Below are 27,500 nucleotides of genomic sequence, written 5' to 3'. Positions count from 1 at the left end.
GAACAGAGACCAGGACAGAGAGACCGGAACAGAGACCAGGACAGAGAGACCGGAACAGAGACCAGGACAGAGAGACCGGAACAGAGACTAGGACGGAGAAACCTGAACAGAGACTAGGACGGAGAAACCTGAACAGAGATTAGGACAGAAACCAGAGCAGGCCGTCTGTTTTATGGACTCTCCGTTTGCATCTGCCGATCATTTGAATTGCAGATCTGTGTGGCTGGCGCCGCAGGGCCTTCTCATCCACGCACCGCGCCCACGTGACCACATCACACACTACACTTTGATTAGAAAACTGTTTCAGCACAAAACGCTTTTGTTGTTGTTTACCGCTTGGTTTTTGTAGCGGCAGTTGAAACCGTTCTATGTCAACGCTGGGTTTGGTGTCCTTGTGACAGCTATAGGGTGGAGACTGATGTCCTCTGATACATGTGTGTGTGTGTATGTGTGTGTGTGTGTGTGTGTGTGTGTGTGTCTCTCTGTGTGTGTGGTGTGTGTGTGTGTGTCTCTGTCTGTGTGTGTCTGTCATTTCTGTTCTCCTTCCAACATGAAAGCATAAGTCACATCTGCCCAAGAGGCTGTGTGTGTACGTGTGTACGTGTGTACGTGTGTGTGTGTGTGTGTGTGTGTGTGTGTGTGTGTGTGTGTGTGTGTGTGTGTGTGTGTGTGTGTGTGTGTGTGTGTGTGTGTGTGTGTGTGTGTGTGTGTGTGTGTGTGTGTGTGTGTGTGTGTGTTCCCTATTGTTTTAATCTATGGAGTCAGTGAACTGATGTGGAGTTACAATGACATCCCGGTGTAGCTCATTCCCACTGCACCTGTCTGTTTATGCATGTGTGTGTGTGTGTGTGTGTGTGCAGGTTTCTGTGTGAGTGCGTGTGTATGTGTATTCATTCACTGTGTGTGTGTGTGTGTATGTGTGCGTGTGCATCTGGCTGTATGTGTATGCATGTGTATTCATTCACCTGTGTGTGTGTGTGTGTGTGTGTGTGTGTGTGTGTGTGTGTGTGTGTGTGTGTGTGTGTGTGTGTGTGTGTGTGTGTGTGTGTGTGTGTGTGTGTGTGTGTGTGTTCATTCACAGGTAGTGACAGTTGGCCATTGGCCGCAGATGTGAATTTCCACCTTGAGTCCTGTTTCAAATAGAGAGCAGAGTTATTCCTCACATGAATTTACACCTTATTAATCCCTTATTAATTTATGTGATAAAGCAGCCAAGCATAGAAACAGAAGAAGAATGCAACACCATAACAAAGGGACGAGTGGCTGTTGTGTTGGGAGGATGAATGAGAAGAGAGGAAGCAGAGATCTTCTCAAGTAGCCTTCTGTCTACTCTGTTTTATTGTTTTGATGTCTTAAACTCTTGAGAAGCACTCAAGAGTCAACTGTTGGACCCTCCCATTTATATCTTACTCACTGACTATGAACGAAAGATGTACTTATCTCTATGAATGAGTTGTTGGCTGGTAGCAATGCTGTAATTAAATAAAATAAGTATATATTAAAATATGCTTATCATAAAAAAAAATATTTGTAACTTATTGTTCTAAATGCTTTTATCCAAAGCGGCTCAGAATAATTCCATAAAGAGTACATAACTCAAATAACAAAACTACACTCCCCAAAAGAGTGCAACGTCTGATCACTCCTCCCCCCTGAGCTCCAGGGCGCTAACTGCCTCTCTCTCCCCAGGGAACGAGCCCTCTCCGCTGGGCTCGGTGGAGAGCTACACCCCCGGGAAGCGGCGCTGGGAGTACCTGCCGCCCATGCCCACGGCGCGCTGCTCCTCCGCCTCCGTGCAGACTCCCAGCATGCTCCTGGTCATCGGGGGCGTGGCCCAGGGCCCCAGCGACGCTGTGGAGGCCCTCTGCCTCCAGGAGAACGTTTGACCACGCCCACCGCGCCCGCCGGAGAGCGGTAACCCTACAGGATGCACCACGGTGGCTGCTGATTGGCTCGTTGAGACGGTGGACGCAAGGTATTGTGGGAAACTTTCACCGTCTCTTTCCGAGCCTGGTCTACAGCTCTGTACTGTCCGCGTGCTGATTGGCTCGTCGGGACGGTGGACGCAAAGCATTGTGGGAAACTTTCACATTCTCTTTCGGAGCCGGGTCTACAGCTCTGTAGTGTCTGCGTGCTGATTGGCTCGTCGGGACGGTGGACGCAAAGCATTGTGGGAAACTTTCACCTTCTCTTTCGGAGCCGGGTCTATAGCTCTGTACTGTCTGCGTGCTGATTGGCTCGTTGGGACGGTGGACGCAAAGCATTGTGGGAAACTTTCACCTTCTCTTTCAGAGCCTGGTCTACACCTCTGTACTGTGTGCGTGCTACACCACATCACACCCCCTGGACTCGTGCACAGAACTAAACGCACGGGGTGTTGACGTGGTCCAATGTACACTCTGAGATCTCCTCTCCAACACAGACCTGTTCCCTAATGGACCCAAGGCTTCTGTCTTCTGACCGGGAACGCTTTGAGCAGTCGGGTCCACTTTGCTGTTTTCAAGCCCAAAATGAGTCACAAAGCAGGCTGGGCTCCCTGGGAGCAGAGGGGAGCGAGGGCCGGAAGAAAAGACAGAAAGCAGACTGTTAACACTCTCTGGGGAAATCAGAGGAGACAACTACCACACACATGCACACAAACAGACACACACACACACACACAAAGGAACATACACACACACACACACACACACACACACACACACACACACACACACACACAGTCACATGAGAACACACACACAGACACACGCACACCCGAGGATACACACACGAGAACAAATACACACACATGACAAAACACACACACACACACACACACACACACACACAAGAACAGACACACACACAAGAACACACACACAAGAACAGACACACACAAACCCGAGGACACACACACACATGCAGCGCCTGCAGCGACAACATGCCTTTTGAACAGTAATAGTTTTTTCAAAATAAAAGCAGGGTACTTCTTGGATACTTAAAGGAACACAGGGCCATATCTGTTTCCCGCTCTGGGTGGACCTCAGAGCCTCTTCTAAGCCCTTCCTCTCGCGTTCTGGGCTGCGTGACGTGTGTAGTTGTTGTGTCTTTCTTTTTGCCCGCTGCTGTTGTGTGTAAAATGAGGGTATGTGGTTAAATCCCGTGATTACATGGGCTGAGGCAGCTGGACGGCAGAAGATAGCAGAAGATTACTCCACCACCTCCACCACCACCGCCACCATGTCACCACCTCCATCCACAACGTCATCCTGTGAGTCTCAAATCTGTTTTATCACCATGGAGACGTGAGCTATAGTTATTCAGTGGGAGAGTGGATGCTGCCCTTCTCATTGCCCATTGGCAAAAAACATTCACCTCCTCAACTGCCAATCAAAAATCAAATGCAGGAGGGTAGCGTCTACAGCTGGTCATCAGCTAGCTCAGATTATCACGTCAGCGCAGGGTACAGGGAACTGAAATGCATTTGCGTGGTTGCATTTAAGAGGTAAACGGGAAAGGTCTGATCTCTTAACGAAGCAGTCTTAGTTTTCATGCTCCCGGTGAGCCACGGCTGTACCACGTACACATAACCTCCGACCAAAATCCAAAGTCTTGGCGTATTTGTTTTAAACTTTCAGCCATGCAGTGGAAGCAGCAGGGAGGAAAGTAGTGACACAAAATGTAGTTTGTTCTAAGTCAAGAAGTACTTGGTCAATTATCGCCTCTCTCTCTTTGCTCTTTCCGCGCAGCACAAACAAAGGACTCATTATCTGGGTTGCACCGACTCTGTTCTGAACAATCTTTTCCCGAATTGCCTCTTTGTCTGAATACATTCCGATGGGGTTTCGAGAGACCTCGTTATCCCGCGTCCCATGTTGACGTACGCCGAGCTACGAAACGCTACTCACCGTCGTTACTTTTTTTTTATTATTCGTCCAGAATCTCGAGGCTGTCTTGAGACTCACTTTAATGACGCCTCAAAAAGAAATCCCCCAGCGCTTCTCGGCGTTTAGTGCAAACCCGACGCCGCTGGCCTTTGACACGGCGAGAGCCAATTATCCCGCCCCCCGCGCAGAGTGTCCATAAGTCCGGCAAGGAGCGAGGAACGCGGAACGCTAGTTAGCTCCCCTCTCCGACGGTGTGCTGGCACGGCCCGTTGCCACGGCGCCAGACGGACTGGGAGTCCAGCAGGACACTGAGGAGCCGACCGCGTCCAGGGAGTGTGTACTGCAGAGCTAATGGGTTTATTCAGGGGCTGTGTGACATGTAACACTGCACTGGCTACATGCAGGGGAAAGACTTGGGGAGAACGGGATACTGAGGGAGCGTCATGCTAGTATTTCCAGCAGCGTTGAAACGCTGTTCGAAACACTCGTATAATGCTCCCTTATTACATTTACGTTTAGGGCATTTAGCAGATGCTTTTATCCCGAGGGACTTACAATCAGTACATTTGTCAGAAGAACTATGATCAACCATATATCGCTGTAGGTACAGTAAGGATGTTCATAGAGCCAAGTGCCAAGCACAAACAATTGCAAGGTTAACCCATTCCCTGTATACAACGAAGATAGCTAGGATAAGATGCTACTAATTTTAGGTTCAAGGACGTACAACATACAATTAGTGCGTACAGTATTCGGTTCTCTGTCCATCCTGATGTATTTCAAACCGGTTTTGTTTCTTGTCTATTCTCACGGCCAGGGCCTCTTCAGCCGTCGATTCAGCAGGAGATTGAATGTGTGACAAAGGGTGCGTGAAAGAAAGAGAGATACGGATAATGACAGTAGAGGGGGAGAGATAACCGATTGGAGCCCTGACAACAAAACACCAATCTCAGAATGCTGAGAGGGCTTTTCTTTAAATCCAACTGTCCCTCAAACAAACAATGGAAGACACACACACACACGATGGAGGACACCAAGTTAATCATTCTGCTCCTCTTTGCCAGCCATCACTGCAAGGTTGAATCAAGTTACAGTGTGTGGTCTTGTGTGCGTGTGCGGGTGCACGAACCCTGTGTTGTTGCGTCTGCTTGTCACCTCCAAATACAATTCCCGTAATTTTGCGATGGCCTGCTCCAAATGAAACTGGACAACTCCAACAAATTGAGAAAAATGTCATCCGAATCGTACAAACCACATTGTGTCATCGTCCAACGAGGAGGAAGAGGCGGGAAAGGGCATCGCTCCGAGGTTTTTATAGATCCGACAGAATGTTCATGTCTCAGGGGTTGCAATGGATTTACCAGGATTCCTAGTTTCTGAGCTTGTGCGTGTGTGTGTTTGTGTGTGTGTGTAGCCTCATCTACATGTATCATCTGTCTGTTTTCCGACCCTATTGATCCCTGAAGAAGAGGAGCCACTGTTTTCCTCGGTTCGGTAATTCATTATCTGTCTCTCTGACTCAGCTTTAAGAGCTGTACAACTGAATGACTCAGTGCTCTAGAGGCTCCGCAGACCTGCGTAGGACTCGGACCAGAGTTTGTACAGCTTCCACGTAAAAAAGTTACCAAAAGGATGAACTTTACACCTACTTTTCTCTGAGATATCTCTTTACATACAGTTCAAATTCTCACATTATGGTAAGAAGCAATACCTGTGATGGGATTGAGTAAATTCACATAAATTACAAATTAATTATGTTGTTTTAAGAAAGTGATCAAGCCGAACATTGGTTTGTATTGGGTGACAAGTTAACTTGTACTCATTACCCATCACCCATTACCTCACAGGCCTTCTGATAGGTAGACTATTTTTCCCGCTCTTTCAGACTCTTTTCCCGCTCTTTTCCTCAAGACGTTAACAGACTCAGGTCCGGGAGCAAAGATATAACTTCTCATGGCAACCAACCAGTGTTTATAATTCAAATTGATCAAATAAGTCAGAGGCTTGTGTCAGAACTGTGTTATTTTTGAACCATGGAAAGCCTCTCCTTTGTGTTTTTTGTTTGCGGGGACGGAACTTGGAACTCTGTTTTCCAGGCAACTGGAAGGAACCGTGGCAACGCCCCCAGGTAGCAACACCCACAGGTAGCATAGATGTTAAAATAACGTTTAATTAGCATAGCCTAACTTCATGTGTTTTTTTTAATACATACAGCTTCAAAATGCTAGTTGGGGACATTGTAGGAGACATTGGTAAATAGCTACATTTTATTTTGTGTTCGCCCTCCAGTTTATAGTATTGTTTAACTGTGCGTGTTTGTTTCTAAGTGAAATGCTAGCTAACATGTTACATGTGGTGACTTTTAGATTGTTCTACGGTTTATTTGTTTCATTCTTATTATGTTGTACTATTTTCATGTTTTGTGTTGGACACTAACAAATTTGTGCAGACATTTTGGAAAAATTACTCGCAATGTGTTAAGAGTTAGATAAATTCACTGTTGTGCACTGGTTCTTTCTAAAGAAAGAGGTTTAAAGCAATGTGTTGTTTTATAACTGGGTTGATGTTATGATGTGCTTTTCAGCTCGATGGATCAACGTTCAAATGTTGTGTCTGTACTTATGGTGAAGCTGAATTTGATGTACGTGACGAGATGTGTTGGTTTAGGGGTGTGTGTCTGTGTGGAAGGAGACATTTCAAAGATCTAAGCGTAAAATATTTCTTTAAATATATATTTATACTAGTGTGACTACACTACTAAGCTAATTCTGTCAGGGGCCCTTGTAATAATTTAAACAAGCAGAGATCCACATGATCACTTCACATACTTTCATTGAATACAACATTATTGGGAAACCAATCAATAATAATTAACAATAATAATATCACATGACCATGACCATACTAATAAAGATTCTCCTCTCATTCAGTTTTCGGGGTGAGAATATTTGAACAACCAACTCTAACGCAAAATGTGTGTCGTTTATAATAATCCTTTTTCCCCAGTGTATTTGACTATTGTGAAATCAGGCTGTGTTTGGTACGATACTAGTGGTGTACAGAAGAGATCATTCATTCTGAGGTTAATGACACGTTATTGGCCCGAAACAAACGTATGTTTACCAAACTCTTAAACTCGGAAACTGCTGTTTTACGCAATTCACTTTCCCTGCGTGAACTCTGTTTTGCGCTGCACTTTGCGACAGCCGCAACACGACTAGAGTCCGGGGAAGGTGGGGTCTGACGGGGTGTTTATGGCTACCGATCAGCCCATGGGCTGGTGAGTCTGCTCGGATCTCGTTGTTACAGACAAACGTCTGTGATCGTCTCTCCCGTTCAGTAGTTCAGTGCCTATATTAAGTGTGAGGTTGTGCCTCAACTATGAACTCTGTTCCACAATAAACTATTTTGACTTGCTGTCAGAGCCTGTGCCTCTGTGTTTCCTTTTGACAAACGTTTGATGCGTGCGAGAGGAGAACCGCAGAAGGAAAGAAGGCTGTGTTCCTTACTCATCCTGTAGCGGTTCCACTTGCCCTCGCTCCCTAAATGTCCCCGTGTTCTCATCTATCGCCATGGTTCCCGATGTACCAATAGGCTATGTACAAAGCCCGAGAAGCAGCTTAAAGTGGTTGCCGGAGGGGCTTTGAAACCAGGTTTCATCTGTGAATCATAAACAGGAAATGCAATTGAGATTTGACGACTGATGACTATCAGTCACACAGCCAAACAGCCCTTCTCCATGTTGTCCCAGGTTGTCCACTCTTCAACGACTCTGTCTTTAATGACTCTGCAGTCGGAAATCCACCAGTCGTAGAAAACCGAGAGATGTTCCTGTAACATTTTTTCCTTCCCGATTCTGATTCCTCATCCTGAGTATCGGCAGATACTGAGCATATACTGATACAGCATCTAGCGTTATAACCACTATTAGCACTTATTGAAGGGTTCTCTTAAGATGGCAGCAATGTATAGTCTGTTCTCTTACTGTTGACATTTTTTTTCAACTTGGTAGCTCAAACGCACATAGTTCGGAGAAGACGCATTTCCAATTCCGACTTTCTTGCTCCGACCATTAACGAATGCAATACAACCGCACTTGTTTGTGATGTTCTCTGCCTGTGTACTAAACGAGCTAGTCATGTGATGGAATCGGATTGGCTTGCATTAGTATATTGGCTAAAACCCGATACTTCAGGAACTTTCGATACTGGTAGCGGTATCGGAACAACTCTAACAAACCCGGCTCATGATGTATGTAGTACATAGAGGATTGTTGAACTCAACCACTCTCTATCTGCACAGGAAGGCCTTGAAACAGCCATGGACCCCTTCCATGGCTGTTCATCAAGGCTCGCCACGGTCTAACTCTATGAACTGGAGGTACTGATTGGTCCGTGGAGGACTGGGATTGGGACTCAGAGATCCGGACGGTCTCATGAGACAGCAGTCCTGGGCCGGGTTCCCTCAGATTTGAGCCAGGTGGACATTTAGAGATTTATCCCAATTACACACAGTCTCAGCTCGCTCAGTCTCTCCACTCAGACACGTCTGGTGAAGCTGTACACTTGAGCCCAACAGAAGTCTCCTTATCCCTCTGTAAAGCCTGGAGTCCCCTGAGGGGGAGATGAGAGGGGACAGGGAAAGGAGAGGGGCAGAGGCAGAGGAACAGAGAGAGATAGAGATTATACACTAATGTAGCAGAGGTTTTTAACCCAAGGGACTTTCAGTGGATTCAGAAACATGTAATTAAGGAGCGCGTAAGGGTTGGACAGTACAGAGGCTGGTCATTAAGGAGCAAGCAGCGGTTAGACAGTACATAGACAGGTAATTGAGGACCAGGTAGGGGTTAGACAGAACAGAGAGAGGTCATTAAGGAGCAGGTAGGGGATAGACAGAACAGAGAGAGGTCCTTAAGGAGCAGGTAGGTGTTAGACAGTACAGAGACAGGTCATTAAGGAGCAGGTAGGTGTTAGACAGTACAGAGACAGGTCATTAAGGAGCAGGTATAGGGGTTAGACAGTACAGAGACAGGTCATTAAGGGGCAGGTAGGGGTTAGACAGTACAGAGACAGGTCATTAAGGAGCAGGTAGGGGTTAGAGTACAGAGACAGGTCATTAAGGGGCAGGTAGGGGATAGACAGAACAGAGACAGGTCATTAAGGAGCAGGTAGGGGTTAGACAGTACAGAGACAGGTCATTAAGGAGCAGGTAGGGGTTAGTTAGTCCAGAGACAGGTCATTAAGGGGCAGGTAAGGGATAGACAGAACAGAGACTGGTCATTAAGGAGCAGGTAGAGGTTAGACAGTACAGACTCAGAGACTGGTCATTAAGGAGCAGGTAGGGGTCAGGGATGCCTATGGATAGATTGTGCAAAGGTAAATCAAACATAGTCCTTTTTGGCTGGGATAGAACAACCTAGTTTTCTGTATCATATCCCATGAGGTGGAGGGGGGGACCTGAGGTGGGCCAGTCCCTGACTCTGTCCTACTGGAGGACCGTCACACCTAGCTAGCTCCCGGGAGACTGCATCTCTTGTGGGGGACCGCCACGGGGTGTGTGAGCCCAGATATGTGCTCTCAGGGGGGGTGCATTGTGGGGGTCCGGGGGGGTTCCGAAAGCATCAGAAAAAAAGTCCACAGTTAATTAAGTTGACTACAACAGCCTCTCGCGGCATATCCCGCTAAGAGCTGGCGAGAATAAGAGCAATGATTTCTGTCTCCCCCGGCAGAGAGATTGGAGCTCTTTATTATGAGAGTGAAAGGCTGGCTAACAGGTTATATCCGGTGACATTTCGATTTCTTGCGGTTTATTTTTCCTTCTCATTGTGTTGTGTTTTCTCTGGTTTTCTGATGCCAATTATAAAGTTTTCGTGTTTGATTCCTGCTCTGATTCATACAAACATTGTGTGCTGGGTCTTTCTGTGTAGGTCTACAACATGGTTTTTAAAAGTTTATGTCCTATGAATTATTTTCAGTTTCGATGTTGAATCATTCCCACAGATTTAAAAAGCAAATTAATGTGGCGTTCACATGAGCAGTGACCAATTTTTATTACATTTTGAGAACTTATTATCGTATCTTCGCTTTACACCTTGGTGTTCTTATAATTCATCCTGCCAAACGCTTAAACTTTTTCCCTAGTGTCAAGTACTATTAAGTCTATGATTGCCGAACACACCAAGCGACAGGGAAAAAGCCAAACTTAGTTTTTTTAACATCTCTGCTCTGTTGTCTTACTTACTTGCTCCAAATTTAAATTGGCTCCCAACTGCCAACGGAGGGGATCAAAGCGGCGCTACGCAACAGCAGCGCTACGCTGCAACGGCGCTATGCTAGAGCGGCACTACGCTAGAGTGGCGCTACGTTTGAGCGGCACGGCACTATGCTGTAGCTACGCTATGTGTTCTCTGTCAAGTATTCTCGCTGTTCTGTCGAATAGGATCAGCTTTAGAAAACTGTCTTATTGATTTCTTATTGGTTACATTAGCTAGGACATTAGAAAGGTAAATAGTTTGGGAAATGTGTTGAGACACACACACACGCACGCACGTCATCATTTTGGAATGTGCTGTGTACTGATGACATCATCAAGCAACATTGGCAATCCCCCCCCTCTTCTACCATATTTGGTCATTAGTCCCATTATTTTAATTACATCATGTACATCCTCAGAGTCACAACCATCAGCCTGCAGGCCGTAAACCAATCACATGAGGGGCTGATTGACTGCCACACAAGCGCTGGGGATTCTGGGAAACATTTAGATGGATGACTTGGTTGAACATTGAGCATAAACAGTGTCCACAGCCAGGGTTAAATAACCACTTATAATCCTTTGAATCATTGCACAGCACTGGAAATGTTGGGCACGTATCAGGGAATTGGTAATGACGGGTTTTCCATTTGTATTTATGCACCACAAATCAATTTCTCACATTTAAAAAAATACTGTTTGTTTTTTACACACACACACACACACACACACACACACACACACACACACACACACACACACACACACACACACACACACACACACACACACACACACACACCTTTTGTTTCATCCAGCCCTGCATGTAGAAACGGGTTTCGTGTTTCTGACGTTCGTCTTTTTTAACACCACGATAAACCAGGAATGGTAGGAAGAAGAGGAGGGAATGGAGGGGGGGGGGAGAGAGGAGTTAAGAGATGAGGGAGGTGATGGAGAGGAGAGGGAAGAGAGGGGGAATAGAGGAGAGATGAGTGAGAAGAGTGGAGAGGAGAGTTGAGGTAGGGAATGGAAAGAAAAGGGGGGGGACAAGAGACGATGAGAGGAGAGAGATGAGGGAGGGAATGGAGAGGAGATAAAAGAAGAGGTACAGGAGAAGAGGGGAGGAGAGACAAGAGAATAGAAGGAGGAGAGAAGCAGAGACAGAGAAGGAGAAGACAGAATGGATGGAAAGAAGAGTTAATTTCCACAATCAGCTGGCCTGCTCCCCCCCCCCCCCCCCTTTCTCATGCAGGAGATGATGAGGGGGGCTTGAACCCCTCCCTCTGAACCTCTCCACCCCCACTCGGCTGATTCTTCTCTTCACATCTCCTCCCTTTCCATCCCCCCCCCCCCCCCCCCATCCTATCATTTTCCTCCTGACTTCTGCTCTCCTTTCCTTTCCACTAGCCTCGTCTCCTTTCCTCTAGCCTCCTCTCCTCTAATTTCCTCTAGCCTCCCCTCCTTTCCTCTTCTCCTCTGCTTTCTTATATTTGTTCAAGCTTGGTCTCCTTCCAAAACAAAACAGAAAACCAGGTACAAATATATTTATTTTTTAACCAAGTAAAGGAAACATATCTTAACATTTTGAATAACCTCTTATGGGAAGGGAACGCCTCCTATATACCGGAATATTATAAAATATATTCTTATCGTGTCGCCTGCTGGGTCATACTGCCCCCTAGTGGTGACACCCGGCATCGCCTCAAAACCCTGAGTGCGCTTTAGGTCTTGCAGACTTTCGGTGGCAGATGCTGAGATCTGGAGAAACGGCTTAGCTCAGCACATCCGAAGAGTACCAACATATACCTTCCCATTGCGCTGATTGGTCCGGACACTTTGTGGGTTTGATAGTTATGTTCAACGGAAGCGAGTCACCGCTGATCTGCAGCGAGAGGCTGAAACGTGAGCTTGGATCATGGTTTGGGGTCAATGGTTCCTACGGGGCTTGGATATCTCGTCGCCTCCAGCTGGGAGGCGTGATGTGAGCACTGGGATGTTTAAGAGCCAGTGAACGCCAAACCACTTTTCTTTTGTTTTAAACGTGGTCATTATGATCGTAAATATGCCTTATATCACCGTTACTGAAATAAGTCACCAATTGAATGAAAGAATTGGTAGAACCCGATGTTTTTGGCATCCTCCCCAAACCACTGAACGTTCACCTCTGCTGAACGCAAGTGGCGTTCTGTTCGTGACGTCAGCGTGTCTTTTCAGAAGGAGTCTGACGTCACGAGGGCACATCTGGGGACGTTCTGTGTGGACGTGTCTGGGTTAGGCTTCCCGGACACCTATAGTATAATATTGGTCATTATGGGAAGACTGTGTCGCGGACTGTGGGGCGCGGAGGAAATGGAAACTAGGGCGCTCTTTTATTTTGCATGTTATGTTATGTTGTCTAATATTTGTTTCGACATAACTACTGGTATTAAGAAGTATAAACATTCAAGTTAAAGTTAGATGAATACAGTATAAAAAAAAAAGAAACATCCCATATTTTCGGCGCCCCCGGCGGATGGATGCGCCCAGGGACGTCCCTACTACTTTGCTGCTACTTTGCTCTGCAGTAGCGTGAGACTTGGGCTGTACCCAATAATGACAAACGAGAGGGGTGATAATAGGGTGAAGACTTTCTAATGATTTTGTAAAAATGGAGAAACAAACCACAACAAAACAACGAAACAAACCACCTTAATTTGATGATTTAATCCGAAAAATAATAAAAAAAAACAATTATTTTTTGCATAAAAAATACCACCAGTGTCCTCTGGGGCGCCCCCCAGTGCTGCGCCCCTGGAATCATCCTAATTTACCCCCCCCTAAGGACGTCCCTGGATGCGCCTGCAGCATTCGCCTATACTGCCTATGCCCAGAGCCGGGCCTGTGCACAGGTCCTGTTGCGGCCTTCAGCTGCAGCCTCTCCTCAGAGCCGCTTCCCACTCGACGAGCTTCGCTTTCATCTGGGCGATCTTCTCGTCCCGCGCCAGCTCTTCGAAGTCACAGTCTCTGTAATTCTTCTGAGCTGATCCGAGTCTGCCCTCATGTGGCGGGACAAAGACACTAGGGTGGTCCTGGTCCCCAAACTGGGGGCTGCTGGTTGCTTCTGGGTGGTCTGTGTTGGGAGCGCTGGCGGTCTCAGAGGGGGTGTCCTCAGACTCTTCTTCTGGGTCTTGATGAGGAGAATGAGGGTCTCCTGGGACTGGGTGAGAAGCAGCAGGGTCTTCTGGGACTGGGTGAGAAGTAGCAGTGTCTTCTTGGACTTGTAGTCCTCCAGAGTTTCTCAGCGTGCGTTCGGTCTGGTGAGGTTCTCCGATGGACTGTGGGAAAGGGGATAGAAGAGGGTTTAGATCAGCAGGTTCCAAGTAATAATTAAAACAGTACTTAGGTAAACATGGAGTGTGAACTCACCCAACTAATAAAACACGGGGAAGAAGTAATAATGTTTTTACCAGATTAATTTTACACCAAATTGATCATCTTAATTCGCTCTAAAACCAGGAAGAGGTGAGGCTGCTTGAAAACCTCAGAAATAAGTGTCCACTACAGTCTTCCTAGAGTTGGTCTTGCTGTAATAGCGTTGAACCCACTGTATAATGAATTCCTATAACTAGTGTTAAAACTAATATGTAATACCGGTAAGCCAAGTTTAATGTGTGGGCCATATTCCAGTATATTTTTTGAATTTGCTGCAGACCAATTCAAAATGGATCAAGGGCCGCACTTGGCCCGGGGGCCGTAGTTTGGACAGCCCTGCACTATACCCATCATAGAGAGAACCAGTCAGGTCTACCTTGAAGGCCTACACGTGACACTAACATAATTTCAATCTGTTAGTACATAATTCAAAATCAATGAAATTGGTCAATCATCGATTGACCGTTTATGAAGGTTACATTACCGCAGCTGTGCTGTCCGGGACAGAGTAGACCGGACTCGGAGACAGAGCCGTGGGGGGTGCCGAAGAGGGCTCGCCTCCTCTCCTCCGCTTGGGCATCCTGATGGACAGGAAGACGTTGCCCTCGTAGACGAGCACCGCTTCTTGGTGGAGGGGAGGAGCGGCCACCCGAGGTAACCTGATGCACGATCGGGGGCCACTTGTGAGGTTGGAGAACCGTGCGCCAGGTAGGAAATCCCGGAACACCTCGAGCGCCAGGCGGTTCGACGTCACGAACGGGATTTCGACCGGACTACCGTGAGTGTCTGCGAGTGTTTTCCGCATGGCCCAAAAGGGGCTCCCCCCCGTTGGGTCGATGTCCCCGGAGACCGCAGGATGGCTCATCTTCCGGACCAGCACCGGGGAGATCCAAGTCCCCTCCGGGGACGGAGAGGGGGAGCTGGAGGAGGAGGGGTTGTTGGAGGGTCGGGGGACTCCCATCCGGTCCAGGATCCGGTCCGGTATGGTCCAGAGGGGGATGGACCCCACCTGAGCGTCTTGGGGGATGTAGATTTCCCGACGTTCCGAGGTGTCCATGGGTCAGGAGGTCTACAAGAAGAGGGCTATCATTAATGTTCAGGAACTGACGGTTAACGTGAGGGGTCTTAAACTAAAAAGAGTAAAGGTAAGGGTCCTTAAACTAGTGAACATTCGGAACTTTCCGTCTTCTCGGTGTTACTCTGTGATGTGTGTGAGTGTCTTCCTGTGTGCGTCTTCCTTCTGTTTCACAACAACATTCCCTCGTCCATCGCCCTCCAGTGGTGAGGCTCAGGATGACATTCCCTCATGTTGACACCGGCATCTACTGGGGAGGGTCGGGATGACAGTCAATAGAGTAGTACATTGTGTCACTATACAAGTGCACAAGCGCATATTATATAGATTCATTCCACCAAAAGCGAAATATTTCGAGCCTTTATTTGTATTAATCTTGATGATTATGGCTTACAGCTCATAAAACCCCAAAATTCAGTATCTAAGAATGTTTGAATATTACATAAGATGTATATTTTTCATTAATACAATTAAAGGACTGAAATATTTCACATTGGGTGTAATGAGTTTCACTTTTTAAATGGAATTATGGGAATTAATTAACTTTTACACAATATTCTAATTTATTGAGATGCACCCGTATAATGGGAAATACTAACTATATACTAAACTGCTGCAATAGTTTGTCTATTTACACTGGTTAGAGCTTGATAACTGACGTCGTGTTGTCCAGCTATATTCCAGCCTCACTTTCTCTTAATTAACACAAAACGACTGCTTCAATCAATACAATAGTGTCTCAATTCATCAGCATATTCCCTTGCTGTCCTCCCTCTCCGTCCGTCTATTATTATTATTATTATTATTATTACTAAACACATTTTAATGTTTATGTATATTTTTATTATGTTGCACTGTAACCACATTTTTTTTGCCTCCTGCGTAAAATAATTTCAATGTACAGAAGGACCCTGCGTTTTCTCTGCACAAATGACAGTAAAACACTTTGACTTTGATTAATGCGCGGTTTATGAGCCCTGTGAGGTGTGTTGTGGTACGTTGTCCTCTAGGTGTCGCAGTTTCACCAATGACCTCCATCCGGAGCTCAGCGATGGACCAGCCCATAGTGACCGGGCCCCTGCCCGGATAGAGGACGCCTTGATTAAGGTCTAATGACGCCCAGTACCCCGAACCCGAAGGTACAAAGCCTGAATATAATAATATTAACTAATTACATATATATATATATTAGGGCTGTCAGTTAAACGCGTTATTAACGGCGTTAACGCAAACCAATTTTAACGACGTTAAAAAAAATTATCGCGCGATTAACGCAAATTCATATTTGAACAAAAAAAAAATAAGAATAATTTTTCTTTGGCTCAAAACAAAGAAGCAGTAGCCTGACTGCTATGTTCAAGGCAGTATGTTTGTATGTTCATCGTTTAATTGCACTATAGGCTTTTTTTTGTATCTTCCTGCTTTGATCAGTATATGCCAATGTTGTTATCAATAAAAAAACATTTGCACAAGGCAAGCCGATGCACTTCTCCATGTCGATCAGAGCATTAAAATGAGAACAATTAATGGGACAAAGAAATCAAGGGATATTTAGCATAGAAAAAAGATTTGCGATTCATCGCGATTAATCTGAGTTAACTATGACATTAATGCGATTAATCACGATTAAATATTTTAATCGCTTGACAGCCCTAATATATATATATATATATATATATATATATATATATATAATGTTAATAATATTATATATATTTATATATATATATATATATATATATAATATTTGTGCCATATATAAAGTTACACATATTTATCTATTGAACCCTTTATTTGTTAAAACACATTAGAGTATCTGTAGGTGAACACACACACAAACACACACACGCACACACACACACACACACACACACACACACACACACACACACACACACACACACACACACACACACACACACACACACACACACACACACACACACGGTGTGCGTCTCTGTCTGGGTGTGTGTCTCTCTCTTACAATTTCTGTCTGTCTCTGTATGTAGGCCTATGTGTGAGTGTGTTTGTTTGCGTGTCTATCTCTCTTATTCTCACTCTTTCTGTCTCTGCCTGTGTGTGTCTCTCTCACTCTCTTGCTGTGTTTGTGTGGGTGCGCGTCTCTCTTATTCTCTCTCTCTCTCTCTCTCTCTCTCTCTCTCTCTCCCTCTCTTTCTCCAATATATATATAATGATCTTCATGACTTATGGTATTAAGGTGAGAAATAGAAACCAAAGAATGCGACGGATGCTTTCACCGCTAATCAGGTATTAATCAATAACTGATATTCGGCATCCTGATGCGTGTCGCTGGCCTATCAGAAGCTCGCCTGCAGAACTCGGCCTACAGGGAGCTTGTTATGGGCTGTTTACCACCCCATACTGCTGCTGCTGTCGGCAGCAAATAATGACAAAGGGACGCCATTTACATACCTGTGTGTGAGAGAGAGAGAGAGAGAGAGAGAGAGAGAGAGAGAGAGAGAGAGAGAGAGAGAGAGAGAGAGAGAGAGAGAGAGAGAGAGAGAGAGAGAGAGAGAGAGAGAGAGAGATTCTTCTCTCTCGGCTGATTCTTCTCTTCACATCTCCTCCCTTTCCATCCCCCCCCCCCCCCCCCCATCCTATCATTTTCCTCCTGACTTCTGCTCTCCTTTCCTTTCCACTAGCCTCGTCTCCTTTCCTCTAACCTCCTCTCCTCTAATTTCCTCTAGCCTCCCCTCCTTTCCTCTTCTCCTCTGCTTTCTTATATTTGTTCAAGCTTGGTCTCCTTCCAAAACAAAACAGAAAACCAGGTACAAATATATTTATTTTTTAACCAAGTAAAGGAAACATATCTTAACATTTTGAATAACCTCTTATGGGAAGGGAACGCCTCCTATATACCGGAATATTATAAAATATATTCTTATCGTGTCGCCTGCTGGGTCATACTGCCCCCTAGTGGTGACACCCGGCATCGCCTCAAAACCCTGAGTGCGCTTTAGGTCTTGCAGACTTTCGGTGGCAGATGCTGAGATCTGGAGAAACGGCTTAGCTCAGCACATCCGAAGAGTACCAACATATACCTTCCCATTGCGCTGATTGGTCCGGACACTTTGTGGGTTTGATAGTTATGTTCAACGGAAGCGAGTCACCGCTGATCTGCAGCGAGAGGCTGAAACGTGAGCTTGGATCATGGTTTGGGGTCAATGGTTCCTACGGGGCTTGGATATCTCGTCGCCTCCAGCTGGGAGGCGTGATGTGAGCACTGGGATGTTTAAGAGCCAGTGAACTCCAAACCACTTTTCTTTTGTTTTAAACGTGGTCATTATGATCGTAAATATGCCTTATATCACCGTTACTGAAATAAGTCACCAATTGAATGAAAGAATTGGTAGAACCCGATGTTTTTGGCATCCTCCCCAAACCACTGAACGTTCACCTCTGCTGAACGCAAGTGGCGTTCTGTTCGTGACGTCAGCGTGTCTTTTCAGAAGGAGTCTGACGTCACGAGGGCACATCTGGGGACGTTCTGTGTGGACGTGTCTGGGTTAGGCTTCCCGGACACCTATAGTATAATATTGGTCATTATGGGAAGACTGTGTCGCGGACTGTGGGGCGCGGAGGAAATGGAAACTAGGGCGCTCTTTTATTTTGCATGTTATGTTATGTTGTCTAATATTTGTTTCGACATAACTACTGGTATTAAGAAGTATAAACATTCAAGTTAAAGTTAGATGAATACAGTATAAAAAAAAAAGAAACATCCCATATTTTCGGCGCCCCCGGCGGATGGATGCGCCCAGGGACGTCCCTACTACTTTGCTGCTACTTTGCTCTGCAGTAGCGTGAGACTTGGGCTGTACCCAATAATGACAAACGAGAGGGGTGATAATAGGGTGAAGACTTTCTAATGATTTTGTAAAAATGGAGAAACAAACCACAACAAAACAACGAAACAAACCACCTTAATTTGATGATTTAATCCGAAAAATAATTTAAAAAAACAATTATTTTTTGCATAAAAAATACCACCAGTGTCCTCTGGGGCGCCCCCCAGTGCTGCGCCCCTGGAATCATCCTAATTTACCCCCCCCTAAGGACGTCCCTGGATGCGCCTGCAGCATTCGCCTATACTGCCTATGCCCAGAGCCGGGCCTGTGCACAGGTCCTGTTGCGGCCTTCAGCTGCAGCCTCTCCTCAGAGCCGCTTCGCTCTCGACGAGCTTCGCTTTCATCTGGGCGATCTTCTCGTCCAGTGCCAGCGCTTCGAAGTCACAGTCTCTGTAATTCTTCTGAGCTGATCCGAGTCTGCCCTCATGTGGCGGGACAAAGACACTAGGGTGGTCCTGGTCCCCAAACTGGGGGCTGCTGGTTGCTTCTGGGTGGTCTGTGTTGGGAGCGCTGGCGGTCTCAGAGGGGGTGTCCTCAGACTCTTCTTCTGGGTCTTGATGAGGAGAATGAGGGTCTCCTGGGACTGGGTGAGAAGCAGCAGGGTCTTCTGGGACTGGGTGAGAAGTAGCAGTGTCTTCTTGGACTTGTAGTCCTCCAGAGTTTCTCAGCGTGCGTTCGGTCTGGTGAGGTTCTCCGATGGACTGTGGGAAAGGGGATAGAAGAGGGTTTAGATCAGCAGGTTCCAAGTAATAATTAAAACAGTACTTAGGTAAACATGGAGTGTGAACTCACCCAACTAATAAAACACGGGGAAGAAGTAATAATGTTTTTACCAGATTAATTTTACACCAAATTGATCATCTTAATTCGCTCTAAAACCAGGAAGAGGTGAGGCTGCTTCAAAACCTCAGAAATAAGTGTCCACTACAGTCTTCCTAGAGTTGGTCTTGCTGTAATAGCGTTGAACCCACTGTATAATGAATTCCTATAACTAGTGTTAAAACTAATATGTAATACCGGTAAGCCAAGTTTAATGTGTGGGCCATATTCCAGTATATTTTTTGAATTTGCTGCAGACCAATTCAAAATGGATCAAGGGCCGCACTTGGCCCGGGGGCCGTAGTTTGGACAGCCCTGCACTATACCCATCATAGAGAGAACCAGTCAGGTCTACCCAGGGGCGGACTGGGGGAAAAAAGTGGCCCGGGAGTTTCTGTCAGACCGGCCCACTCAATACACGGCGCGCGGCCCACTAAGTACACGCCGCGTTGCCCACTCAATGGATCGCGCGTATCGAACAGTCAGTGGCCTTCTGGGAAAAATACCCATACACTTAACATTATTTTGGATGATTACAAAGAAATTACATCATATATGTATGTTTGTTTTTTAATAACATTTGGATCCACCAATTTGCCTGGATGGACACATGGAATAAAATGATTATTGGCTATTGTAACACTCCAAGGTAGGTATAGTTTGCTAGATGAATATGCTTAACTCTTGGCTAGTATCAGATGGTTATACAAGTATAACTACAAAGCCTTAAGGAATGAATGTCAGCAGAGAAAGACCACACAATAAAGAAACTGGAATCAGAGGGTAGAATTAGCATGAACAATGTATTAGAAATGAACAGAACAGAACATACGATGGGGTGTGAACATCAGTGGTATCAGTAGTGTTGCATGCTGGGGCCTTGAAGGCCTACACGTGACACTAACATAATTTCAATCTGTTAGTACTCCACACACTTTTTGTGACAGGGGAGAAAGTGGATGGGGATGGCCTTTGTGTCATAATTCAAAATCAATGAAATTGGTCAATCATCGATTGACCGTTTATGAAGGTTACATTACCGCAGCTGTGCTGTCCGGGACAGAGTAGACCGGACTCGGAGACAGAGCCGTGGGGGGTGCCGAAGAGGGCTCGCCTCCTCTCCTCCGCTTGGGCCTCCTGATGGACAGGAAGACGTTGCCCTCGTAGACGAGCACCGCTTCATGGTGGAGGGGAGGAGCGGCCACCCGAGGTAACCTGATGCACGATCGGGGGCCACTTGTGAGGTTGGAGAACCGTGCGCCAGGTAGGAAATCCCGGAGCACCTCGAGGGCCAGGCGGTTCGACGTCACTAACGGGATTTCGACCGGACTACCGTGAGTGTCTTCGAGTGTTTTCCGCATGGCCCAAAAGGGGCTCCCCCCCGTTGGGTCGATGTCCCCGGAGACCGCAGCATGGCTCATCTTCCGGACCAGCACCGGGGAGATCCAAGTCCCCTCCGGGGACGGAGAGGGGGAGCTGGAGGAGGAGGGGTTGTTGGAGGGTCGGGGGACTCCCATCCGGTCCAGGATCCGGTCCGGTATGGTCCAGAGGGGGATGGACCCCACATGAGCGTCTTGGGGGATGTAGATTTCCCGACGTTCCGAGGTGTCCATGGGTCAGGAGGTCTACAAGAAGAGGGCTATCATTAATGTTCAGGAACTGACGGTTAACGTGAGGGGTCTTAAACTAAAAAGAGTAAAGGTAAGGGTCCTTAAACTAGTGAACATTCGGAACTTTCCGTCTTCTCGGTGTTACTCTGTGATGTGTGTGAGTGTCTTCCTGTGTGCGTCTTCCTTCTGTTTCACAACAACATTCTCTCGTCCATTGCCCTCCAGTGGTGAGGCTCAGGATGACATTCCCTCATGTTGACACCGGCATCTACTGGGGAGGGTCGGGATGACAGTCAATAGAGTAGTACATTGTGTCACTATACAAGTGCACAAGCGCATATTATATAGATTAATTCCACCAAAAGCGAAATATTTCAAGCCTTTATTTGTATTAATCTTGATGATTATGGCTTACAGCTCATAAAACCCCAAAATTCAGTATCTAAGAATGTTTGAATATTACATAAGATATATATTTTTAATTAATACAATTAAAGGACTGAAATATTTCACATTGGGTGTAATGAGTTTCACTTTTTAAATGGAATTATGGGAATTAATTAACTTTTACACAATATTCTAATTTATTGAGATGCACCCGTATAATGGGAAATACTAACTATATACTAAACTGCTGCAATAGTTTGTCTATTTACACTGGTTAGAGCTTGATAACTGACGTCGTGTTGTCCAGCTATATTCCAGCCTCACTTTCTCTTAATTAACACAAAACGACTGCTTCAATCAATACAATAGTGTCTCAATTCATCAGCATATTCCCTTGCTGTCCTCCCTCTCCGTCCGTCTATTACTAAACACATTTTAATGTTTATGTATATTTTTATTATGTTGCACTGTAACCACATTTTTTTTGCATCCTGCGTAAAATAATTTCAATGTACAGAAGGACCCTGCGTTTTCTCTGCACAAATGACAGTAAAACAATTTGACTTTGATTAATGCGCGGTTTATGAGCCCTGTGAGGTGTGTTGTGGTACGTTGTCCTCTAGGTGTCGCAGTTTCACCAATGACCTCCATCCGGAGCTCAGCGATGGACCAGCCCATAGTGACCGGGCCCCTGCCCGGATAGAGGACGCCTTGATTAAGGTCTAATGACGCCCAGTACCCCGAACCCGAAGGTACAAAGCCTGAATATAATAATATTAACTAATTACATATATATATATAATGTTAATAATATTATATATATTTATATATATATATATATATATATATATATAATATTTGTGCCATATATAAAGTTACACATATTTATCTATTGAACCCTTTATTTGTTAAAACACATTAGAGTATCTGTAGGTGAACACACACACAAACACACGCACACACACACACACACACACACACACACACACACACACACACGGTGTGCGTCTCTCTGTCTGGGTGTGTGTCTCTCTCTTACAATTTCTGTCTGTCTCTGTATGTAGGCCTATGTGTGAGTGTGTTTGTTTGCGTGTCTATCTCTCTTATTCTCACTCTTTCTGTCTCTGCCTGTGTGTGTCTCTCTCACTCTCTTGCTGTGTTTGTGTGGGTGCGCGTCTCTCTTATATTCTCTCTCTCTCTCTCTCTCTCTCTCTCTCTCTCTCTCTCTCTCTCTCTCTCTCTCTCTCTCTCTCTCTCTCTCTCTCTCTCTCTCTTTCTCCCATATATATATAATGATCTTCATGACTTATGGTAGAGAAATAGAAACCAAAGAATGCGACGGATGCTTTCACCGCTAATCAGGTATTAATCAATAACTGATATTCGGCATCCTGATGCGTGTCGCTGGCCTATCAGAAGCTCGCCTGCAGAACTCGGCCTACAGGGAGCTTGTTATGGGCTGTTTACCACCCCATACTGCTGCTGCTGTCGGCAGCAAATAATGACAAAGGGACGCCATTTACATACCTGTGAGAGAGAGAGAGAGAGAGAGAGAGAGAGAGAGAGAGAGAGAGAGAGAGAGAGAGAGAGAGAGAGAGAGAGAGAGAGAGAGAGAGAGAGAGAGAGAGAGAGAGAGAGAGAGAGAGAGAGAGAGAGAGAGAGAGAGAGAGAGAGAGAGAGAGACAAAAGATTATAGAACAGAAGAGCATTAAATATTGGGGGGGGGGGGGGGCGTCGATGAGAACATAACTTTAACGATTGAGGAGCCCTAAGTTGAGGAGTCCACGATACGTGATGGCACGTGTACCTGTTCTTTGATCCATCAGGAAGACGCGGACCGCGGACGTCCACCCCTCTCCACGAGTACCACCCAACACCCCCCATCCCCACCTGGGGGGGGCTCGCGGGTCGTGCGCGCGGAGCCGAGCAGCACGAGAGCGCAGCTCGCGCGCATTCTGCGCTCTGCTCGCGGCAGTAATCGGACGCACCGGAGGACCGGATCAACTTCAGACCCGCCGCCCAACTTAGTTCGCGACCGCTGGTGGAGACGGGGGGATGGAGGCGCTCAGGAGACCCTGATCGATATCGGTGATTATCCGCGGATGATTATTGGCGGAGTGGGGGCTTGAAGATGATGGCTTCGATAGGGGAGTTCGACCCCCTCAACACGCGGGTTCCCGCCACCAAGATAGAAGTTACCGTCTCGTGCCGGTAGGAGAGCCGTCGGTGGGATATGACCTGCTGGCTATCACCACCTCGACCTAAACCATCTCACACACACACATTTAACCTGTTATATGACCTGCGGGTTAACATGTGATATGACCTGCGGGTTAACATGTGATATGACTTGTAGGTTTACATGTGATATGACCTGTAGGCTTCACAATCTCACACACCTGGGCTCACACGGATGAAAGGAATCACAGGTCAGAAAGACATGTCGGGTCGTTTGGGTTCAGAGCCATCGATGTAATACACAATACGTAGGCTGGCATAAACCATAAAGCATTAGGCACCCCATTTAAAAGTCTTCTGATACGTGATGTCTTGTCTTAATTTGTATTGTGTGTGTGTGTGTGTGTGTGTGTACAATACTGTGTAAATACTGAGTATTTGTGTAATACTAATAGTGTAGCCTATATAGCATGTGAATGTATGTGAGCATGTAATAATACTGTTAGTGTATGAGAGTGTATATGTAATAGTGTATATGTAATAGTGTATATGTAACACTGTGAGTGTATTTGAGTGTGTGTTTGCGTGTATGTAGTAGGTGTGTGGGAGGATGTTTGGCTGTGTGTACGTTAGGGTTATATTTGTGTCTGTGTGGGATAATGCATGCGTATCCACCGTTTGCTCATTCCTCCAATACACACACACACACACACACACACACACACACACACACACACACACACACACACACACACACACACACACACACACACACACACTTGCCTCTCTGACTATCTGTCTGACCGTCTGTCTGTGTGTCTGTTTGTCTGTCTATGTCTTACTGACTGTCACACATAGATAATTTACATACGTAGTTATGTGTGTATATGTTGTGACATGTTAATGTGTGTGTGTGTGTGTGTGTGTGTGTGTGTGTGTATGTGTGTGGGGATGTATGTTTTAATGTGGGTGTAACTGTTGTGCTGTGTGTATGTTTTGATGTGTGTGTGTTGTGCGTGTGTGTGTGTGTGTGTGTGTGTGTGTGTGTGTGTGTGTGTGTGTGTGTGTGTTGTCCTGTATTAATGTGTGTGTGGGTGTGTGTGTGTGTGTGTGTGTGTGTGTGTGTGTGTGTGTGTGTGTGTGTGTGTGTGTGTGTGTGTGTTGTCCTGTATTAATGTGTGTGTGGGTGTGTGTGTGTGTGTGTGTGTGTGTGTGTGTGTGTGTGTGTGTGTGTGTGTGTGTGTGTGTGTGTGTGTGTGTGTTGTCCTGTATTAATGTGTGTGTGGGTGTGTGTGTGTGTGGTGTGTGTGTGTGTGTGTGTGTGTGTGTGTGTGTGTGTGTGTGTGTGTGTGTGTTTGATGTGTGTGTGTGTGTGTGTGTGTGTGTGTGTGTGTTGTCCTGTATTAATGTGTGTGTGTGTGTGTGTGTGTGTGTGTGTGTGTTTTGATGTGTGTGTGTGTGTGTGTGTGTGTGTGTGTGTGTGTGTGTGTGTGTGTGTGTGTGTGTGTGTGTGTGTGTGTGTGTGTGTGTGTGTGTGTGTGTGTGTGTGTGTGTGTTCGTTTTGACGCGGTGTGCTGCTGATAAGCTGATCTATCTGTGTTTCAACAGGCATCTCCTGGATGTGGACACCTTCTCTAAATCTGATCCAGGTAAAACCACTTCCAGCTTCAGGCATCTTCATTTGCCTGACATTATGATAATGACTTGATGTTATTTCCCCCTCCTTGATGTGCTGGATGTTTTAAGGTCATGTGAGGGACTGACACATCTGTATAAACTTTTATCCAATAGATTCATTTGATAAATGTCCTAGCGATTGCAGTAGGGCGAATAAGGGCGGGCCTAGTCGGAGGTTAAACCTTCTATTTGCAGTATAGATTGAATACTTGGAGGATATGGGCATACAGCCTCTCATAAATCATGCAATAAATCCTATCCTGCGGTTGGGATTCTAATCAAAATCCAAACATTTGAATGCCTCGCTTCTAAAATGCATTTCCTCTCGTCGTTATGGTCAGACTAGGGGCAAATGGTCTTCTCTTCCCACACTAGCTTCTATCTGACTCATCTATCTTGAGGAAACTGTTGTTTGGTGGCGGATGAATTCATTAGGGTGGGACCAGGACTTCCTGCTCTCTGAAGGTGACCTTTGGGCACCTGATCTTCCCGGTCATAAACACCTCCATCCATAACCTCAGCACCCTGACAAATGAGCTGCATGCACGGAAACATTTAGCTGCTGAGGTGAGCCCTCCCACACACACACACACGCGCTTACACACAGTTGTAGCATCTGATTGTGTGTGTGTATGTGTGTGTGTGTCTATCTGTGCTTGTGTGTGTATGTCTGTGTGCATGTGTATGTATCTTTGTGTGTCTGTGAATATCTGTGTGTGTGTGTGTGTGTGTGTGTGTGTGTGTGTGTGTGTGTGTGTGTGTGTGTGTGTGTGTGTGTGTGTGTGTGTGTGTGTGTGAATGTGTGTGTGTCCGTCTCTTTGTGCCTGTGTGCCTCTATCTGTGTGTGTGTGTGTGTGTGTGTGTGTGGTGTGGGTGTGTGTGTGCGTGTGTTTGTATCTGTGTGTTTGTCTTTATCTGTGTGTCTATGTCTATATTTGTGTTTGTGTGGGTCTGTCTTTATCCGTGTGTGTGTGTGTGTGTTTGTGTGTGTGTGTGTGTGTGTGTTTGTGTTTGTGTGCGTGTGTGTGTGTGTGTGTGTGTTTGAGAGAGCTGGTAGCCCTGCTAGCCATGAGCGATGTGTCTAGAGCAGCCCTAACCTGAGTGAATACCTGGCTGCTCACCTGTGTGTGTGTGTGTGTGTGTGTGTGTGTGTGTGTGTGTGTGTGTGTGTGTGTGTGTGTGTGTGTGTGTGTGTGTGTGTGTGTGTGTGTGTGTGTGTGAAACATTAGTGCATGTGATCCTCCCTTCATGTTTACCAGAGCCGTATCCGCTGTTCTCGCCTGCTCGTTAGCACCGAGCTACTAAGTAGCGGAAAAGGTCAGGCTTCCCATTAGCAAAAGCCTAGCATAGGTATAGCCTAGGGATAGCCTAGCGACGTGGGGGCGGGCATGATGAAGGAGGGAAACCGTCCACCAGGGACAAGATGGAGGTCCTCCAATAGCCTAAGGCTCTGTGGAGCGAAACGTTTGAGCTCCACTAATCCAAAATGTAGAAGAGCGTTTATAGATGTAGGCGTTTGTGGTTATCAATATTCTACAGAGCAGTTCCCCCCTTTTGAACTGTCATTCATTATTTGATCGAGGCGGTTTGAAGCGGTGTGACAAATTTCTGATGCGTCCTTCCGTCATGATTTGTGAGTTAGACTTTAACTTTATTACTGACTGGGGCGGAGTTGACAGTATTAAGTGTGAGCGTAGTTGACTGTATTATGTGCGGGGGCGGAGTTTACTCTTATATGTGGGCGGAGTTTACTCTGTATTTAATGTGGGTGGAGTTGACTGTATTATGTGCGGGCGGAGTTGACTCTTATGTGTGGGCGGAGTTGACTCTGTATTTAATGTGGGTGGAGTTGACTGTATTATGTGTGGGCGGAGTTGACTCTTATGTGTGGGCGGAGTTTACTCTGTATTTAATGTGGGTGGAGTTGACTGTATTATGTGTGGGCGGAGTTGACTCTTATGTGTGGGCGGAGTTGACTCTGTATTTAGTGTGGGCGGAGTTGACTCTTATGTGTGGGCGGAGTTGACTCTGTATTTAGTGTGGGTGGAGTTTACTATTATGTGTGGGCGGAGTTGACTCTGTATTTAGTGTGGGTGGAGTTTACTATTATGTGTGGGCGGATTTGACTCTGTATTTTGTGTAGGCGCAGTTGACTGTATTGTGCGTGGGCGGAGTTGACTCTTATGTTTGGGTGGAGTTTGACTCTGTATTGGGCGGGTTGACTCTTATGTGTGGGTTGAGTTATCTCTGTATTACGTGTGGACGGAGTTGACTCTGTATTATGTTAAAGGACAATTCCGGTGTTTTGAACATTGAGCCCCCTTTCTGGTTTGTCTAGGTTGAAATAGAGTGG

The 27,500-nt window shown here is 46.1% G+C and overlaps 6 protein-coding genes across 6 annotated transcripts in view; 2 read left to right on the top strand and 4 right to left on the bottom strand.

Moving 5' to 3' along the window:
- LOC132458737 (kelch domain-containing protein 8B-like) overlaps positions 1-7,286 on the top strand; it is a 13,453-nt gene extending 6,167 nt beyond the window's left edge. Inside the window, exon 2 of the mRNA XM_060053018.1 lies at positions 1,690-7,286. Within this exon, the coding sequence (XP_059909001.1) occupies positions 1,690-1,886 (197 nt within the window). The 3' untranslated portion in view covers positions 1,887-7,286. The remainder of the gene's footprint in view (positions 1-1,689) is intronic.
- LOC132463097 (proteasomal ubiquitin receptor ADRM1-like) overlaps positions 1-27,500 on the bottom strand; it is a 409,794-nt gene that overhangs the window by 123,487 nt on the left and 258,807 nt on the right. The gene's annotated exons all lie outside the window — the stretch shown is intronic.
- Positions 1-27,500, bottom strand: part of LOC132463270 (troponin C, skeletal muscle-like) — a 376,397-nt gene that overhangs the window by 183,070 nt on the left and 165,827 nt on the right.
- On the bottom strand, positions 11,651-14,958 carry LOC132458729 (polycystin-1-like protein 3). The gene is made up of 2 exons (XM_060053007.1): positions 14,017-14,958; positions 11,651-13,435 (listed from the first exon to the last, which is right to left on the bottom strand). Exons 1-2 carry the CDS (start codon positions 14,587-14,589, stop codon positions 13,025-13,027), a joined length of 984 nt encoding a protein of 327 aa, XP_059908990.1. The 5' UTR covers positions 14,590-14,958; the 3' UTR covers positions 11,651-13,024.
- LOC132458723 (polycystin-1-like protein 3) lies at positions 17,393-21,096 on the bottom strand. The gene is made up of 2 exons (XM_060052994.1): positions 20,336-21,096; positions 17,393-19,177 (listed from the first exon to the last, which is right to left on the bottom strand). The coding sequence occupies exons 1-2, from the start codon at positions 20,906-20,908 to the stop codon at positions 18,767-18,769; spliced, it is 984 nt and encodes a 327-aa protein (XP_059908977.1). The 5' UTR covers positions 20,909-21,096; the 3' UTR covers positions 17,393-18,766.
- The window catches only part of LOC132464051 (copine-9-like), a 42,967-nt gene continuing 36,707 nt past the window's right edge, over positions 21,241-27,500 (top strand). Inside the window, 3 exon segments of the mRNA XM_060060222.1 lie at positions 21,241-22,044; positions 23,119-23,503; positions 25,079-25,119. Coding sequence (XP_059916205.1) covers positions 23,424-23,503; positions 25,079-25,119 — 121 coding nt within the window. The 5' untranslated portion in view covers positions 21,241-22,044; positions 23,119-23,423.

Source organism: Gadus macrocephalus, chromosome 1 (assembly GCF_031168955.1).
Source record: "Gadus macrocephalus chromosome 1, ASM3116895v1".
NCBI lineage: Eukaryota > Metazoa > Chordata > Actinopteri > Gadiformes > Gadidae > Gadus > Gadus macrocephalus.
Note: the sequence above shows the minus strand (reverse complement) of the source record. Positions and strands in the feature narration are given on the sequence as shown.